The sequence below is a fragment of the Varanus komodoensis genome, unplaced genomic scaffold (genome assembly GCF_004798865.1).
Source record: "Varanus komodoensis strain SLA01 unplaced genomic scaffold, ASM479886v1 scaffold6_1, whole genome shotgun sequence".
Classification (NCBI taxonomy): Eukaryota; Metazoa; Chordata; class Lepidosauria; order Squamata; family Varanidae; genus Varanus; species Varanus komodoensis.
In genome coordinates this window covers 1,690,445-1,706,637 of record NW_025336345.1, presented here as the reverse complement: position 1 = coordinate 1,706,637, position 16,193 = coordinate 1,690,445, and the positions used below count along the sequence as shown (strand labels likewise).

The 16,193-nt window shown below is 39.5% G+C and overlaps 1 protein-coding gene across 11 annotated transcripts in view; it reads right to left on the bottom strand.

Moving 5' to 3' along the window:
* The window catches only part of LARP1 (La ribonucleoprotein 1, translational regulator), a 137,656-nt gene that overhangs the window by 33,766 nt on the left and 87,697 nt on the right, over positions 1-16,193 (bottom strand). For 8 of the 11 annotated variants that reach the window (XM_044451039.1, XM_044451030.1, XM_044451033.1 and 5 more), the window contains 3 exons: positions 14,645-14,706; positions 12,366-12,431; positions 1,138-1,312 (listed from right to left, as the gene is read on the bottom strand). In XM_044451039.1, the coding sequence (XP_044306974.1) occupies positions 1,138-1,261 (124 nt within the window). In that variant the 5' untranslated portion in view covers positions 1,262-1,312; positions 12,366-12,431; positions 14,645-14,706. The remainder of the gene's footprint in view (positions 1-1,137; positions 1,313-12,365; positions 12,432-14,644; positions 14,707-16,193) is intronic. The other 3 variants (XM_044451040.1, XM_044451031.1, XM_044451034.1) reach the window with 1 other exon arrangement.

Genomic DNA, 16,193 nt, shown 5'->3' with positions numbered 1-16,193 from the left:
TAGGGCTTCAGAGACTAGAACTGAACTGGATGTCAAGGTCACTGGATGTCAAGGGCACGTAAGGCATTTCAAAAAAAGCCAACTAACAACCTGAACCTTTGTCACTGTAGTATAGTGGGTAGAGAGCTGAACTGGAACTGGGGAAACATGTTACTTAGAACCTATTTTGGCAGATCTGGAAACAAGGCCTACAAGAACTATAGAATGGAAAGAAAACTTTAGCCAAGAACATCCTGACTCATAGTTTAACTCCACAGGTAGGCCAGAATGTCTTTCAGGAGTGCAGAGATTTCTTACAGCCCAAAATCCTTGATTACTATGAGGAAAGACAGACCCCACACAGGGCTGAGCCCATGGAGAAAGATATTTAACTGGTTGCTATGGTGACCAGACCTTGGCCAGGGCTTCCCAGTAAGGAAAAAGAACCAAGATGGAGACTTCCAGTGGCTCTCTGACCAGACTATATGCCCTTGTAAAACTCCTAGACTAGATCAACTTCCGTAAGAAAAAGAAAGGGTTTCTATGTAGTCAAGTGGTATAATTAAGTTTCCACTCTGGCTTTCCATCTACCAACACAGAACAACATTTTAGTTTCAGCTGAAAATGCTTTAACTTAGCCTAGGTTTAACTTAGTGAAGGGTTTCATAAAGGACAAATTGTAGATAACTGTGTATGTTACAAGCCTTGTATGCAGGGCCCCCCCCCACCATTTTTTCTAACCCTTGTCATCTCTACTCTTGAAGACATCCTGGGACAATCAACGAAGATGACATCAGAGTAAGGAATTTTCTGTCACAAATTCAACTGTCCTCATTATTTGTTTTGATGGTTCTTCAATGGAAAGCTACCTGGATCACACTTCAGACATAGAATAAGCACTGCACACAACAGAGCTTTGACTTGTTTTTACTAATGCTATTTAAACAGTGACAACTTCATTCAATGGTGATTTTTCAAAGAGCAGTACATGTCCACTGATCTTCTATCAAAAATTAAAAATAAAATGGCTACCCTTGTGTGGGAATCCTTTTATTAAAAAGCCTGCACAACTGGCTGAAGTGTACTCATACCATATTTTTTTTATTATTTTACATTCCCCAACCTGAAATGCTACCACCCCTTCAAAATGTTGCTCACCTTTTTTCTTCTGAGCTGATTTCTGGTTGTCATCATCTCCATTCTTCTCTTCCCCAGATTCATCTGACCGAGTTTTCATGTTCTCTTTGCCATCACTTCCTTCACCCTTCTCCTGCTCTTTCATGTTTTTCTTAAGAGGAACCTTCCGGAGAGATTGGGGCTTGTGTGGCAGCTGCTGGAAATGAAAAATCAGACATGTAATATGGATGAGCAAAGACTAGGTCCTAACCAGTACAGCAAATTTAACCGCCCAATGCACTCAGAATCATGCTGATATGACCACTCTAACTCTGGATGCACAAAGTTTGGAAACCAAGAACATTAGCTATATTTGAGAAAGCTCCAATTTGGGGGAAACTGAGAAAGCAAAACTTGAAGCCTATGAAGTTACCACACAGTTATTCAGCAGCAGCAATATGTACTCAAAAAAGGAAGAATATGAAGAAGCCAAATTAGAGAAGTGTGCACTTAAGATATAAGCACTACAGAAATAAGGTCTTCCTAATCATTCAGAAGCCAGACAAGCTGCAGTTAGTGAATGAAGACAGGTCAGGATACCAAACCAGAAATGGAGCTCACTGACAAGAGGCCATTATGAAGCTTGGGAACTACTGCCAAAGGGAAGGTAAAGCCAAAAATAGAAGCGTGCTTAAGCACTGCTGCATCTGTACTCATGGGTGTTATAGTATGCACATGCAGCAGCCAACAAGGCAAGTGCAAAATTGCCCACTTAAAAGCCAGACTGGGTGCTGGCCACTTGAACTATTTCATTCACTTTTCATGGCAATTCCTGCTTTGTTCAAAGGCTTGGTAAATGTACCTTCTCTGCTGCAATATACTGTGACCAAGTTTTAGAATGGGCTCTAGGCTCCTTTCCCAGAAATAGCACTGCTGAGCTACAGAGAACAGTGGGCAGGAAAACCCTAAAAGGAAATCCTCTGCCTGGGACCTGTAATGAGCTATTCCTGGCTTTCTCCTAAGCAAGGATTTAGCACCCCCAAAAAGTGCTACTCAGTCTGAGCTCGCAGCAATGTAGTATGGAAACTACGGACTCTGGGCCACGGCAGGCGCTTATTCCCACACAGTTTCACCTCCTTCAAACATTCATATATGCACAATACGTAAAGAGGATATTTGACCACTTTCAGGATGGGGAGGCCTGACTATATTCCTGTTCATTTTGATTTAAGAATGGTAAACCACATAAAGATATCAGCAAGAATGCTGAACAGTAAAATCTCACGTGAAATATAGTATGGAATATAGACAATCAGTTCTGAAAATCAGTTTTATACCAAGATATGTAAGTATGCATACTCTTTTATTTAAGCCTTGCATTCTTTCCTTCAATTTAGATTTTAAATATAATGAAATCATTTCTTCTGAAAGTTCAACCTATGTCTCTTCTCCAATATTAAACTTGGGGTGCTCAAACAAACATTAGGGGACTTGCTGGATCAACGAAATGCAGTCACAATATATGTGCAACTAAAAGACTCCCAAGTTACATAACCTCTGAGGGCTCATAGAGACAAACTTGTCTAAGCAGAGAGGACCTCTAGTGGTGAACTCTTCACATACACAAGGAGGATGTGGTTAAAAAGGTAATCATATTAGGATTAGCACCCTATTCCCTTCCTGATGCTTACAAAAGTCTGAAGGAGAGAAAAGGGAAAGAAAACTAGAAAGTTGCCCTATCTGAAAAATTCTAAATCAAGGTCTAGTAAGGATTAGAAAATAAATACTGAGGAAAGAATGAGAAGAACAGAAAGAAGATGACCTTTAATCAGCTTCATTTTATATGGAGTACCATGTTGCAATGCCAGGACCATAACATCAGCCAAAGGACACTTGGCTTCTTTCCCTCCTTCACCTGACAGAAGCTGCTACACTGGCAAACACCAGGCAGTGAAGATACTTTGCCCACTGCACAGAACATTACTCTTTAACCTGTTTAGCTACTGATTTACTTAATTTCAAAAACAGCTTTCCTTGTGTAGGAAAAAATACTTAAAATTCACAGAGCTGCTGGAATGAATGCAAAATACTTTTATTTCCTTCTTTTAAATTAAGAATTATGACTCAATCCAAATCCCAAGTTTTTAAATTAAAAAAACAAAAACCACAAGTCTTTCAGAAAGTCCCAACCATTCAAGTTAACATGTAGATGCTTTATTTATATTCATTTGTAATCATTAAAAGAAGGTAAAAGAAGGTAAAAACCGCTAGGAATATAAGATCAACAGGTTCTGTGGTTGTGTAAATGCCAAAGCTGTGGTGAGTGTAGCTTCTACAGTACAATAATACAGCACTCGCTTTTGGAAACTACACATGTCCCAGCACTCCCCCCGAAACACACACGCACACACACACTTGCTCAACAGCTGCAGTTGTACTGGGAAATGAGACGGCCAGTTCTGAACATCAGTTTTCCTTGCAAGTGGTAGTATGTAGAGAAGTATGTCAGTTTTATACTGCCACTGAATAATATTAGGAGAAAGAAACAGAAACAGTCATTTGAACTATTACATGGGTTTGAATGTAAGAACAACCAGCCCTATGCAGCACAAGCTCTTTTTGGAAAAACTCACAGTGCTCCTGATAGATTATTCACTGTGGCTGATACCCACCACTTCCCCCTTCAGTTCTTCCACCTGTATCCCAAGAAGCTATATGGCAGAACCTGCCTTATTTCCTTTGCCACTCTGATCATGACTCCTTTTGCGCTTGTCATGACTTTGTCCTATTTTGGGGGTGGGAGAGGAGAAACTTTTTTGCAATCTCTAAAGTGACAGCAGTTTCAAAGTGCCCAAACAACACACTGGAATAGCCATCATTGGCTTGACTACCCTAAATGCAATGCCATGTCTGCTTAATGTTCTGTAAAGTGCCTGCTGGGTGATGACAAAGCCACACATTTGTTTGCTTTAGGTTGACCACTGTCTAAAATTCCTATAAGATCTTGGCTTGCAAAAGAGGGTAGTGGCTACATCACCCCCTTTCAAGTTGGTCCTTTGGGATTTCAGTTTAGACCTCTTCACTCTTCTTCACATTTTCCAAGTTTCCAGTGCTTGGGAAAGCGGAACAATGCAGCCTCCTCCCATTCGCAGGAGCTCACCAGGTCAGACTGCTTATCTGTAGCTGTAGTTTTTCAAGGGTCATCTGTGAACTCACATATATGGGTTTTGATGCCTACACAAAACGGCATCCAAACACTCTAAAGCTACACACAGTTTTTCGGGGGAGCCTCACCCCACTCTGTGTACACCTTAGGCATGACTCCCATCTGGCTCCTGGTGCTAGATCTGCCACAGTGGAGGAAAGTGAACTGCTAAGACATCAAACAGGGAGGAGGAAGGTGGATTGTGTGAGTTCACGGATGGCCACTCAAAGTTCTACAGTTGCCACTATGGAACCAACCTTTTCTGTTGCCTCTGTGATTACAAAGCTAAAAGGCATACTATCAGAGAAACATGTCACACAAGGATCAAGGTAAAAGGATCATTTCAGGCTCACACATCCAAGTGGTTGTTGTCACAAGCCAAGTCCCCGCCCCCTTTGAACTTCCAAAACATAGACCATTCTTTGGTAAAGGCTTTTTATTCTCCAGTGCACTTCCAGTAAACACAACCAACAAAGCATGAGTCTCTGAACATGCGGAGTGGTTCACTGAACCCAATATAACAACTACTGCCCAACTTTCTCCTTTTGAGTAGCTTTAGGGCCCCTCCCTCTGGAATGTCCTTTCTGGAGGTGGGCAAGCCTGTTTGCTGTTCATTGCCCCTCTAGTTGGTCAGCCGTATCTCCCAATGTCACATCATGGAGTCAAGGAGTTGTCTGAGACAACTCCTGCAGTTATTCTCCCAGGTCCCCTCCCTGAAGTTCTAAATACTGACTTCTCAGTGTCCACCTGAACACCTGGAAAGATGTCCTTCAGATAAGCCCCTCTGATTCTTCCATTTCAACATCTAAGAATTCTGGTTTCCAGAATGACTCTATTGCTCTCATAACGTGACCCTTCACTTGGAGAGGGGATAACAGAAGTTGGCTGGTAAGCCAGGTGAATATTATCCATTATCTAGGCATTGTGAGGAAACGGACTGGCTCTCTCAGGGTTCAGAGGGGGGGGAAAGGATTTAGGTGAACTTCCCAAAAGATGACACCTTGTCAGTGTAAAAGGAAAGGGACTGGAGGTCATCAAGCAAATACGAGTTTAGTGTCCCGTTGAGGTGTTGGTTGAGGGAAGAAAACCAGCTGTACAACATCCTGGTTTAAGTGAAATTGGGATACAGCTTTAGGTAAAACCAAGTAATCAGGTTGGAGAACCAGCTTATCTTAATGTAGTCTATTGTTAGAAGACAAAGGTCCACTGTGACTAGTGGTTTGAAGGATTTGGTGGTTAAATGAGTTAGTAGTACAAAAAGACTCCATGAGAAAGTCGGGGCCATATGTGGTCAGTATAGGTTACTGAGGCTTTTTTTTTCTCATAAAAAAGGGAGTAAGAGAAAAATAAAGAGAAAAAATGAGAAAAAAGATACCAAGGGATATTACACAAATATAGCATATAATTTCAACATCTAATACATTCACAAAAAAGTGAAAATTTCTATCTCTTCTACTCACAGTTAAGTCAATCCATTCTTAATTAAGATTTGCAAACAAATTGATCTAATTTATCAAACTAATCGTAAATAACATCATAGCTTTAGGATTGAGGTAAAAGTCAATTCTTTTACAAGTTCTAGTTTCTTGATCATCAGTTAAATTTCTTATAAAAAGTTTTCCATTTTCTTCACATTCTTTAACAGGCCTTCTATTTATATAACTGGTTAGTTTCTCCATTATTGCATACTCAGCTCGTTTTTCTAATATTCAGTAGTTGGGCAGTCTTCTGCTTTCCACTTTGATGCAATTATAATTCTTGTCGCTGTTATTGTGTATTTGGATAACTCTAGCATGCTCTTTGGAAGAGTCTCTGGTATAATATTCAATAGAAGAGTTTTAGCATTCATAGGAAAATTAAATTTAAGAATTTCTGCATTTCCATGTGTATCCGATTCCAAAATCTGAATTTATCACAAATCCCCACATATGGTAAAAAGTCCCACTAACTTCTTAGTATACCACCAGGAACATCTTATATCAGGTTTCTCTTAATGCCTGATGGACTGTAAATATTATATTCCTTTGTCCATAGGACTTCTTATGGGACAGTATTTTTGAAAGATCTGCATCCAATTTATCAAACATTTCAGTATGTTATCGGAGCAATTGTTTATAGATTCGTCCTAACAGATGATCTTTTTGATGTCTTAATTGTCTATTCAAAATCTGTCAGGTCTCTTATCATACCTTTTCATGGTTGAATGTCTTTTCTCAGTCTTAAAACCAGTTGATAGTAAATAAGTCATTCAATATTTTTTCCTTCCTTTTTTTTTTTGTTCTTGTCAAAGCTTGCTTTATCCTTGTTGATCGGCCATGTCTCCATGTTAGAAGATCATTCCTTAAATATTTTTCATGATATGCTTCTATTGGAGACATCAAAAGAGAAATTGGAGAACTAATTCTCCTTCTCACAGAACAATTTTTTATTAAACCATCTTTAAGTACATGGTAATTATTCGGTGTCAAAGCTTTTTTAAATAGTGTCTTTAGCCCATATTTAATTATGTATTCCTTCTTCAAAATCTGCTATTTCCAATTTCAATAGTCTTTCGTTAAACTTAAAAATCCAATCTGTAATCCAAACCAAGCCAGCTGCATGATAACATAACTGCAAGACCTCCTCTCTTTTTTCATCCTGTAAAACTTTGAAACTAATCCTTGGGGTTTTGTTTCACCATTCCAAATAGAAACATTCCATTGCCCTTGCCAATCTTGACAAGTTTTTTCCTGCATAAAAATCGGTATCATCTGGAATAGAAAATTCAACTTGGACAAAACTTTCATTTTTATAATGGAAATTCTTCCCAACTGTGACATTTTTAATTTAGACCATTTCTGTAAGTCCTTTTGAATCTTCATCCAGGTTGTTTTATTATTTTGAAATAATGTGTCATTAGGTCCCGTCATGTTTATTCCTAAATACTTGACCAGATTGGAAGTTATTTCAAATTCTGAATTATTTTATGTTTTCCTGTTGTTGTTTCATTACAAACTTTAATATAATTTTCATTTTCTTAGGAATTTTGTAACAAGAGTAAAATCCATTTTTCCAATTTTCTCTATTATAAGCTGTACAGATAGATGTGGATTTAAAACAGTCAGCACTACATCATCAGGATAGCTCTTCATTTTGTATTCTTCTCCATCTACTTTTAAACCTTTCATTTTTGGGTCCCATCCTATTTTCATAGTTAAGACTTTCAGTACAACGATAAATAAAATTGGTGATAATGGACATCCTCAATGTGTCCCTTTTTCCATTTGAAAACTGTCAGTTAACATTCCATTTATAAGCTTGTAAGCACGTTGCTTAGTATAAATTGCTTGAATCCAATTCGTAACTGTCAAACCACAGTTTATGTATTGAAGGGTTTTCAGTAAAACAGACCAAGATGCATTATCAAAGGCTTTTCCTGCATCTTGAAAGATAAATGCTGCCTTCTTCCTCTTCCTCTTGACAAATTCAATAGCACTGATCACAGAGCAAACATCTTTCATAGGTCTCTTTGGGACAAAACCAGTTTGGTTTGTATGAATCTGTTTTTCAATACATTTTCTTTCTGCCATTATTAGAGTAAAAAGTTTATAGTCCATATTTAATAATAATCTATAAGAATGTGGCAGGGTAGGATAATTTCCTCTTTTGTATATCACTGTTATATGAGCTTTTTGCTATGACAGATAGTGATTTCTCTGTAATTTCATTCATTAGTTTTTGAAGAGGTAATATTCATTTTTCCTCTAAAGACTTATACATTGTGGAGAGGCCACTAGGCCCAGGTGTTTTATCTTTCTTAATTTTTTAATGGCTTGTGTTATCTCTTGGGTGGTTATGATACCATTCAATATTCCTCTTTGGTCAGTTGTAAATTATTCAATATGGGCCTCCTATATATTGCTCCATTCCGTCTAAAGTTTGGGGAAGGGATTATACAAGTTTGAAAAAAGAGGGTAAATTGATCATGATTTCTTTTTCCACATATGTATTCCCATTATCCTTCTTTACCCCTGTGTTATCAATCTCTTTTCAGTTTCTCTTTTGAGACAATATGCTAGATAACTTCCAGGTTTGTTTGAATGTTCAAAATGTTTTTGTTTAAAAATCTTAATTTCTTCTGTGCTTCCTCTGTCTCCATCAGATCTGATTTCTTAACTATCTGAGCTCAGTTAGAATTGATTTATCTAAGGATTTTTTATGATGATCCTCTAATATTTGAATTTCAAGATGCTTTTTAGTTTGTTCTAACTTTTTTCTTCTTTGTGGCAATTGCTATTAAGTTTCCTCTCATATTAGCTTTGCTGGCTTCCCATATTGTTGCTGTGAAAACGTCATTTGTGTAGTTCAATTTGAAGAATTCTTCCAAATCTTTTTCTCATTTCTTCAAGATGTCTTCTTGCAGGTTATAATTCAGTCTCCATCTTCTTCTAACTTGCTAGTCTTGCAAAATTATTTTTAATGGATGATCTAAGTTATCTTAGTTTGACTCCTTACTGTCTCCACATTCAAAACCAAAGTTTTTGATACCCAACAAATGTGGTTGCTGAGGCTATTAATGAACTCTTTGGATGGGAGAACATGGTTGATCCATCAATAGTATTGTAGTAAGCCAAGATCACTGCAAGGTAGACTCTAACAGAAAGAAGAACTAGGCCATTTGTTTTAACTGACAGTAGGAAATCCAAAATGGTATTACTGGTATGTCAACAAGAGGCTGGGCCCTGCTGTGTTGAAGAACAAAGGTCTAAAACACCTTCCAATTTGTTGCATAGAACTTACAAGTGGCAGGTCTGCAAGAGGCTATGAGGACTTCTAGCACCTAGGTAAAGAATGTGTCCTGTTGAGTATTTTCCATACTGTGAGGTGAAGGGACTGGACTACAGATTTGGATGCTGGATCCTTGTTTTGGTCATTAGCTGTATGGAAGGTATGGAAGGTTGGAAAGCAGGAAGAGAAATGCAAAGCACAGTTGCTAGGATGATCACGGAATGATTAATGTGCATGTGCCATGTTGTCTTAGATCTTGTTTACCATTTTTGTAATCAGCTGAAATGGAGAGAAGGCATAGGCTAGACATAACCAGCAATATGAGGGGAAGGCATTTCCAAGAGTTTCTAAGTTGTGGCTTGCACTGCGGCACAAGTTTGCACTGTGGCAAAGAGATTGATTTTTGGGCTGCTCCCATTTCCTAAGTATCATCTGGGCTAACCTCAGGTGAAGCTCTCAGTATTGTAGAGATGTGCTCCACATGCTGAGGGCATCAGCTATGGTGCTGGCTGTTCCTGCCTGGTGACTGGAATAATGGAGACATGTAGTCACCAGTCCTGGAGACTGGAAATATGATTCAGGAGTAAAAGGAACTGTATGTACCTTGGTTATTTACCCAGAAAATGTTGAGTTTCTTGGCAGCAGTTCTGAATGCCTAGAGGGCTTTCGCTATGGATAGGAGTTCCAGTTGGTCAGTATGTTCCCTGCATGACCAGAGACCTGCAACTGTGAAGGAACAGCAGCATATTCCCCAGCCCTGGAGTGAATATCTATTCCAACTGTGAGCATCAGTCTTAGAATACAGACTCGGGATCCCTGTAGGAAGCAGGGAAGAAAAGTCTATTGTCTGAAGGAGTGTCTGATGTTGACTGAGAGTGCAAGACAAAGATTCCTGGTGGTCCTTTTGAGGGTCAAAGTGTTATATGAACCAGAACTATAACTGCCTCATGCAGGGGTGGGCCAACAGGATAACCACTGTGATTGAAGCCATCCATTCTAAGATATACTGTATGGTGATTGCTTTTTGGGATGCTGCACGAGAAAATTTGTCTGTTAAGGAGAGGCTACCATTTGCTCTGTGCTTGGGGAGGTAGCTCCTAATTGTGAGGGAGTCTTAAGAATACACCAATAAATTGTGTTTCAAAAGGTAACAACTGAGATTTTGTTGAGATGGGACTGTTGATATAGCACAGGACCAGTAGATAGCTGAGGCCTCTCCTTTATAGAGACCATAAAGCTCCTTGAGGGGAAAACATGTTTGCTAAGTAGGGGTGCAATAGCAAATTGCTACTTAGAAGAATAGCAATTTCCTCTCTGAGAGATTATGTAGGACAACTGTAGTAAAAGACCTCTGAAGGGGGAAGTTTGTCAAATTCAATAGCTGTTGACCATGAATTGTCCGACATGTGGTGCCAAACATGGAGAAAGGGTCTTGGTCTGTAATGGGATTGAAGATTCTAGTACAAAACTCTGTACTGAAAATGAAAGATACCACTTGTTCTTATTGGAAGCTTCTTCCATTAATTGGCTGATGTTACTTGGACAAGAAAGGATGTTTGGGGTAGAATGAAGAGTAAGTAGTTTCCTTAGACACAGTGTTTGAATCTGACCTGGGGTGACCACTGGCAATGCCAGTATAGCCAGCATCAACCTTCTGGAATTATCAATAACTGGCAGATAAAGTTCATCTTGCCAACTGATGCCCTCATTTTGCAAACCCAATAAAGTGTGTCATCTGTGAAGGTACTGAGTAATCTATTGCTGTTGAATAGAAGGACCTCTATTCTTGACTTCATTTCCTGATGTAATTCTGTGGTCCAGAGCCAGCCATGAATGCCTTCTGAGGAAGATGATTTCTGTCACAGTCCTCGATCAATAAACTGCCATGTGTCATGCAGTGCTAATTTGCTGTCTTGCTTGTCTGTGAAACTCAGTTTGAAAAATTGTGGAAGGTTTTTGGTGTCTACAGGGAAGAGACTGAATAGACCACCTTGTCCCTCAGGAATTGTTAATATGCTGGCATACAGGCCTGATAATTTGCAATCCACAGGGATAAGGCAGTTGTGAAATACATTTTATAGCCAAAGGCTTTGAGTTTCCATCCCTGCACATCCATGGTGGAGAAATATGTCTTATGTTTAAATTTTGTTTGTGAAGTCTCCACAGTGATAGAATTTGGGAACACAGCTTTGAACAAGAAGGGATAGTCTTCCACCTGGATCCTACAGTAATTTTCAATTTTGTGACAGGTTTGTAGGAGAATGAAAGGTTTTGCTTATGACTGTCTGCTTGCAGATTAGAGCTGGTAGCATCAGAATCAAACACCAGTAGTACCTCAGCTTGAACCAAAACTGAACAGAAGAGAATGAAACTCTACTTAGTGTCTTGGGGTGGGAGGGACCAAGAAAGGAACATCTTTCTTTTATGTTAGGCTGTAATGCAGAGAGCACTCCAAAATGCTACTTGTCATTTGCAGCATCAAAGAAAGAACTGAGAGGTAAGCATACATGGAGGAGGAGGGCAGAACTCCTGCCAAAAGCTCTGTTTAGTTCTAGAATGTTCAAATGCTGCTGTTCTGAGGTGTATAAACCCTTGTGTGTCACAAAGTCCTCAAAGAGGAAAAGTTTTGTTTGAGACTTTTGAAAGGCATAGGTGTGCACACTGGGGCGGGGGGGATGTTTACAGGAGCATATGCAGAATTCATGGCTTGTTTGTCGGTTAAAATAACCCAAACTAGCCCATTTTGCATGTGATGCAACTGCTCTCTGGAGATTGTATAAATATGGACGCAGCTTGTGCAAGGCACACAACACAGCAAATTGTGACTTAATTAACTTGCAGGTTAATAAATGCTTATTTTTTCTAAGCACATCAACTCATTATTTGCCACCGTTATATGCAAACTGAACAATTTAAGCAATTCAGTGTTTAAACAGTTCAGGGTTTGCAGTCTAGGAACAAACACTGAATTATCTTTCTGTGTTGCTTGTTATTAATAAACCACCACACAGAATTCAGCAATCTATACTATGTGTTAGTGTCATGTGCCAACCAAACCATTATAAAGCTATACAGAGGATGCAATTTAAAGCAACTGAATGCCATTAATTGCAGTGGGCCTCAATGTCTAAACACACATAAAATAGGATTGTACTGTGAGTTGACACTGTCATGGTTGCTGAACAAAGACCTTCTAAAGATCCAGAGCAATCCCTTGATTCTGGATGGGATTTTCTTCCTTCAGGAATCCACATCATCTACATACTTCATCTTTTTCAAATCAGAATATGAACTTTACCTGTACACTCTTGTGAGCTATTTCTCCTGGTGTTGGCCAATTTGTTGCATCCCCAAAGTCACCAACCTGGTAAAATAAAAGCAGAGATATGTAATCAGAGCATTATATAGCAGATTTTTGTTTCTAAGATCAACACAGTATTTCTCCAGCCTGAAAACATCTGACCTCTTATAAAAACCCAAATCAAAATACCTACTATTTTTATCTCTCATAGCAAGAACAGCATTTGATGCATGATGCTATTATAGAGTGTGCTGAATGGACACAGCCTTCTTTTAGGCCTCTAGAGGTCCATTATACTTCAGTTCATTTACCTCATGACACACAAAACTCCAGAGAGATTAATTTTTAAAATGTGAAAAAATATCTTTATCATTTTCTTTCTTTCCAAAGTGCCTGCTCTAGCAATGATGGCAAGTAAGCACAATTAGTTTGCTTAGTTATGTTTGCTTTGTGTAAAACCTGCCTATTGCCCAACCTCTCTGTCATTTAATCTGTTCCAAGCTCCTCCTAAACTAGTAAACTGTAATTTCCACAGCCTTGAGAGGTACCACTTATTTGTTCCTTTTAAAGTGTAAAGGAAGGAGGAGCCACAACTCAAGATTTAAGGTTATATGCAGCTAAACATTGCTTTCCCGCAGACATTGCCACCTAGTGAACGAGGTGTCATACAACAGCAGCATTCTATCAAGTCCTTCAAATTATAATGCACAACCCATCCTAAAGGGGAGCAATTTCAAAGTTCTAACAGATTTGACCCGTATTTCTTGCCTTGTAAGGAAATGTTCTGAAGAAACTAATTTGGGACCCAAGAGTAGCTTTGCATATTTCAGGAAGTATCAATAGCAGATGCCAAGTGTCTCATTCATAACACCATGTGTACTTTTGGGGCAAGACGAATCATTAAAGAGATGCACACACTTGGAGCTTCTGCATCTCCACCTTCACAAGTCGCTCTGGATGCACAAAAACCAGATATGCAAATCACTTGTGTATGTTATTTTCTGTGTACGTTAAAAACTTATAATATATGCTTAAACAAAAAATGTTGGCTTTATTCATTTTGGGTGGATGAGTTAGAAAGGAAAGATGCTACTCTCCAAATATGTAGAAGAAAAATGCAGTCACTAGAGGCTTTATAGAAGAGGATGAAATAGCACATAATGCTGTCTTTCATGACTCTTTACAAAAGACTGCTTTTGGTTTGGGAAGATTGAGCTAAAACCCTTATATATGAAATACCCAACCAGTTTTCTTTCTATTTTATTGTTATATTTTCATGTCTTCATTGGACTTCAATGCTTGCTGGCATGTGGGTGCAATATTCAGAAAACTTTGCCATGAATGAATAAGCCTAGCTTGGCAGAGCCTCTGATTTTCAAGCACATCTTGAGTTTTGCCCACAAGCAGGGCCTGTAAGTGCAGATCAAATCAATGGTCTATCTTGCTTTCAGCTGTTTCCAGTCTCTTACACTTCAGACTTCAATGCAATTTCACCTGGTCTCTCTTTTGATAAAACACATCAGTATGTGTTGGGGGAAGGTTATAGCGAGGCTACTTAAACAGAACAAGAACAGCATGAAAGTATAATAATAGCAAGAGAGGTATTTCATCCATTTAATAATAAACTTTACTAACTACTTCCCCACAGAAATATACAAGGAAAAGTACTCTGTTATTAGGGACAAGGGCAAGCTTTTTCCCAGAGGGCATTACAGATCTCTAGACATGCTATTCCTCCAGCAGCACAGACTGAAGTATTTTCAGAACAGAACAAAATTATTCCCTGAGAATATAAGGGGAGCAGGAGAGCCAGTGGCACAAATACTCCAGAAGCATCAGAAAAAAACTGCAAGTTTAAAAAGTCAGCCAATGACTGCATGGGTGAGAAAGACTATAGGCATCATCAAAGTAATTTGCTACTGCAAGAACTATCCCATCCCTGGCAGCTACACATACAACAGTCCACGTACATACATACAGATCACTAAGTCCAACAATCACAGAACAGATGCACAAGTATTAATGGTTAAAGGAACGAAAGCCTAAGTACTTATGTCCTGAAAAGTGCCAGTCAGAAAAGCATATATGGAGCTAGAGGCCAGAAACTGCCTTGAGATTTTACCTACAAACTGCAAAGCAAGAAACTATTGCCTGAGAACCTTAACTTAGCTGTGTGATAATAAAAACAACAAATTCATATTAATGTATACATCCAGCTTCTCCCACAGTGCAGGTATCTTTGCATCATCACCTAAATACATCATGCTAATACATACCTTGCTTCCTTTTCTCTGCCTTGGGTTTGCTGCTTTCACTACCTTGGCTGGAGTTGAATGTTCTGGTGAGAGGGGGAAAAACACAAACATTAGTATGCTAAGCTGATCACTGAATAATTAGAACAGTTCTGTACAGAAAGCACAGTACTTCCTATTGCATCATTACATACAATCAGCATCTATCTGTCTTCTTAGGTCTGACTAGGTCAGCCTCTGGAAGACCCTAATACTTCTTCCAGAAGAGCTAGATAAAAATCAGCAGACTGATATATGATGTTTAAATTCAATATATAGAGCCATGGGTCTACTGGGATTTTTTTAGAATGTTATTTTAAATACCCTGTGCCTAGAAAAAGTTTGGTTTGCTCTTAGGTGATATATTCACAGCATTTGCCTTCAAATAATTCCCCCAGCCACTTTAAGAATGGGTAGTGCCTAGTTTTACAAGCCTGATCAGGAAAAAAAATAAACTGAATAGAATTGGCTCCACAACTTCATTGTAAAGGCAAGAAATCTAGGGAAGAATGGGGGGGGGGTTTCCCCCCCCACAGGCCATATCCCACTGAAGTCTTTCTTCAAAAGACTTGCCTTCCAGTGGAGAAATGGGAAGTAACTTCAATGTCTACAATGAACATCTCCCTTTTGTTAGCAAAGCCACCAATAAGGCCTAGAACATGGGTCCTCAAACTATGGCGCAGGGGATGGATCTGGCCCAACATGCCCATTTACCCAGCCCCCCCTGCCCATTTGGACCTGCCGTGTGCCCCCCCCCCCCGCCCTGCTGCCCACCTTGCCCGAGTGGGGAGGCAGCAGTTTGCTCGCTTGAAGAAAACAATCTCCAAGTGAGCAAGCCGCTGCCTCGTGCGCCCACCTTGTGGCGTGCGCGCCCGCACCTCGCCTGCCCACAGCCCACCTCACCTTGTCTCGTGCCCCACCCCCGCCTCAGTGCACACACCCGCACACACCACCCCTGCGCACACCACAAGTTCCACCTTTCCAGCCTGCACCCAGCACCAGCAGCTTTCAACTGGCCCCCTGGTTAAAATGTTTGAGGACCCCTGGCCTAGAATTTAAATTCCTACAGATACTAAGAAAGCCAGTGTGATGTAGTGGTTAAGAATGCAAGACTAGACTACAGCAATCTGGGTTCTAGTCCCCACTCAACCATGGAGCTCACTGGGTGATTTTGGGCCAGTCACAGACTCTCAGCCCAACCTAATTGGTGTTGTGGGGATAAGAGTGAAAGCAGCAGCAGAATGATGTAAAACAAGATGGAATATAAATCTAAATAAATAAATAAATAACTGGATTAAAAAAAACTGAACTGATTATAAATTAAGATTTCAAAATAAGTGGGCCTCACTACCACCAGACAATTGCTAGCCACACTTAATTTGGAAGGCCTGTTGCAAACTTCAAAGCCAAAGCTTTATTGTGTCTATCCTAGTATTGGATGGTAAATGGACACAGAACAAAATGCTCGAAGGACATACAGGTTTGCTTTGCTCAGCAACAGAAACAATAAAAGATTTGGAAAGAAGCTGCTTAT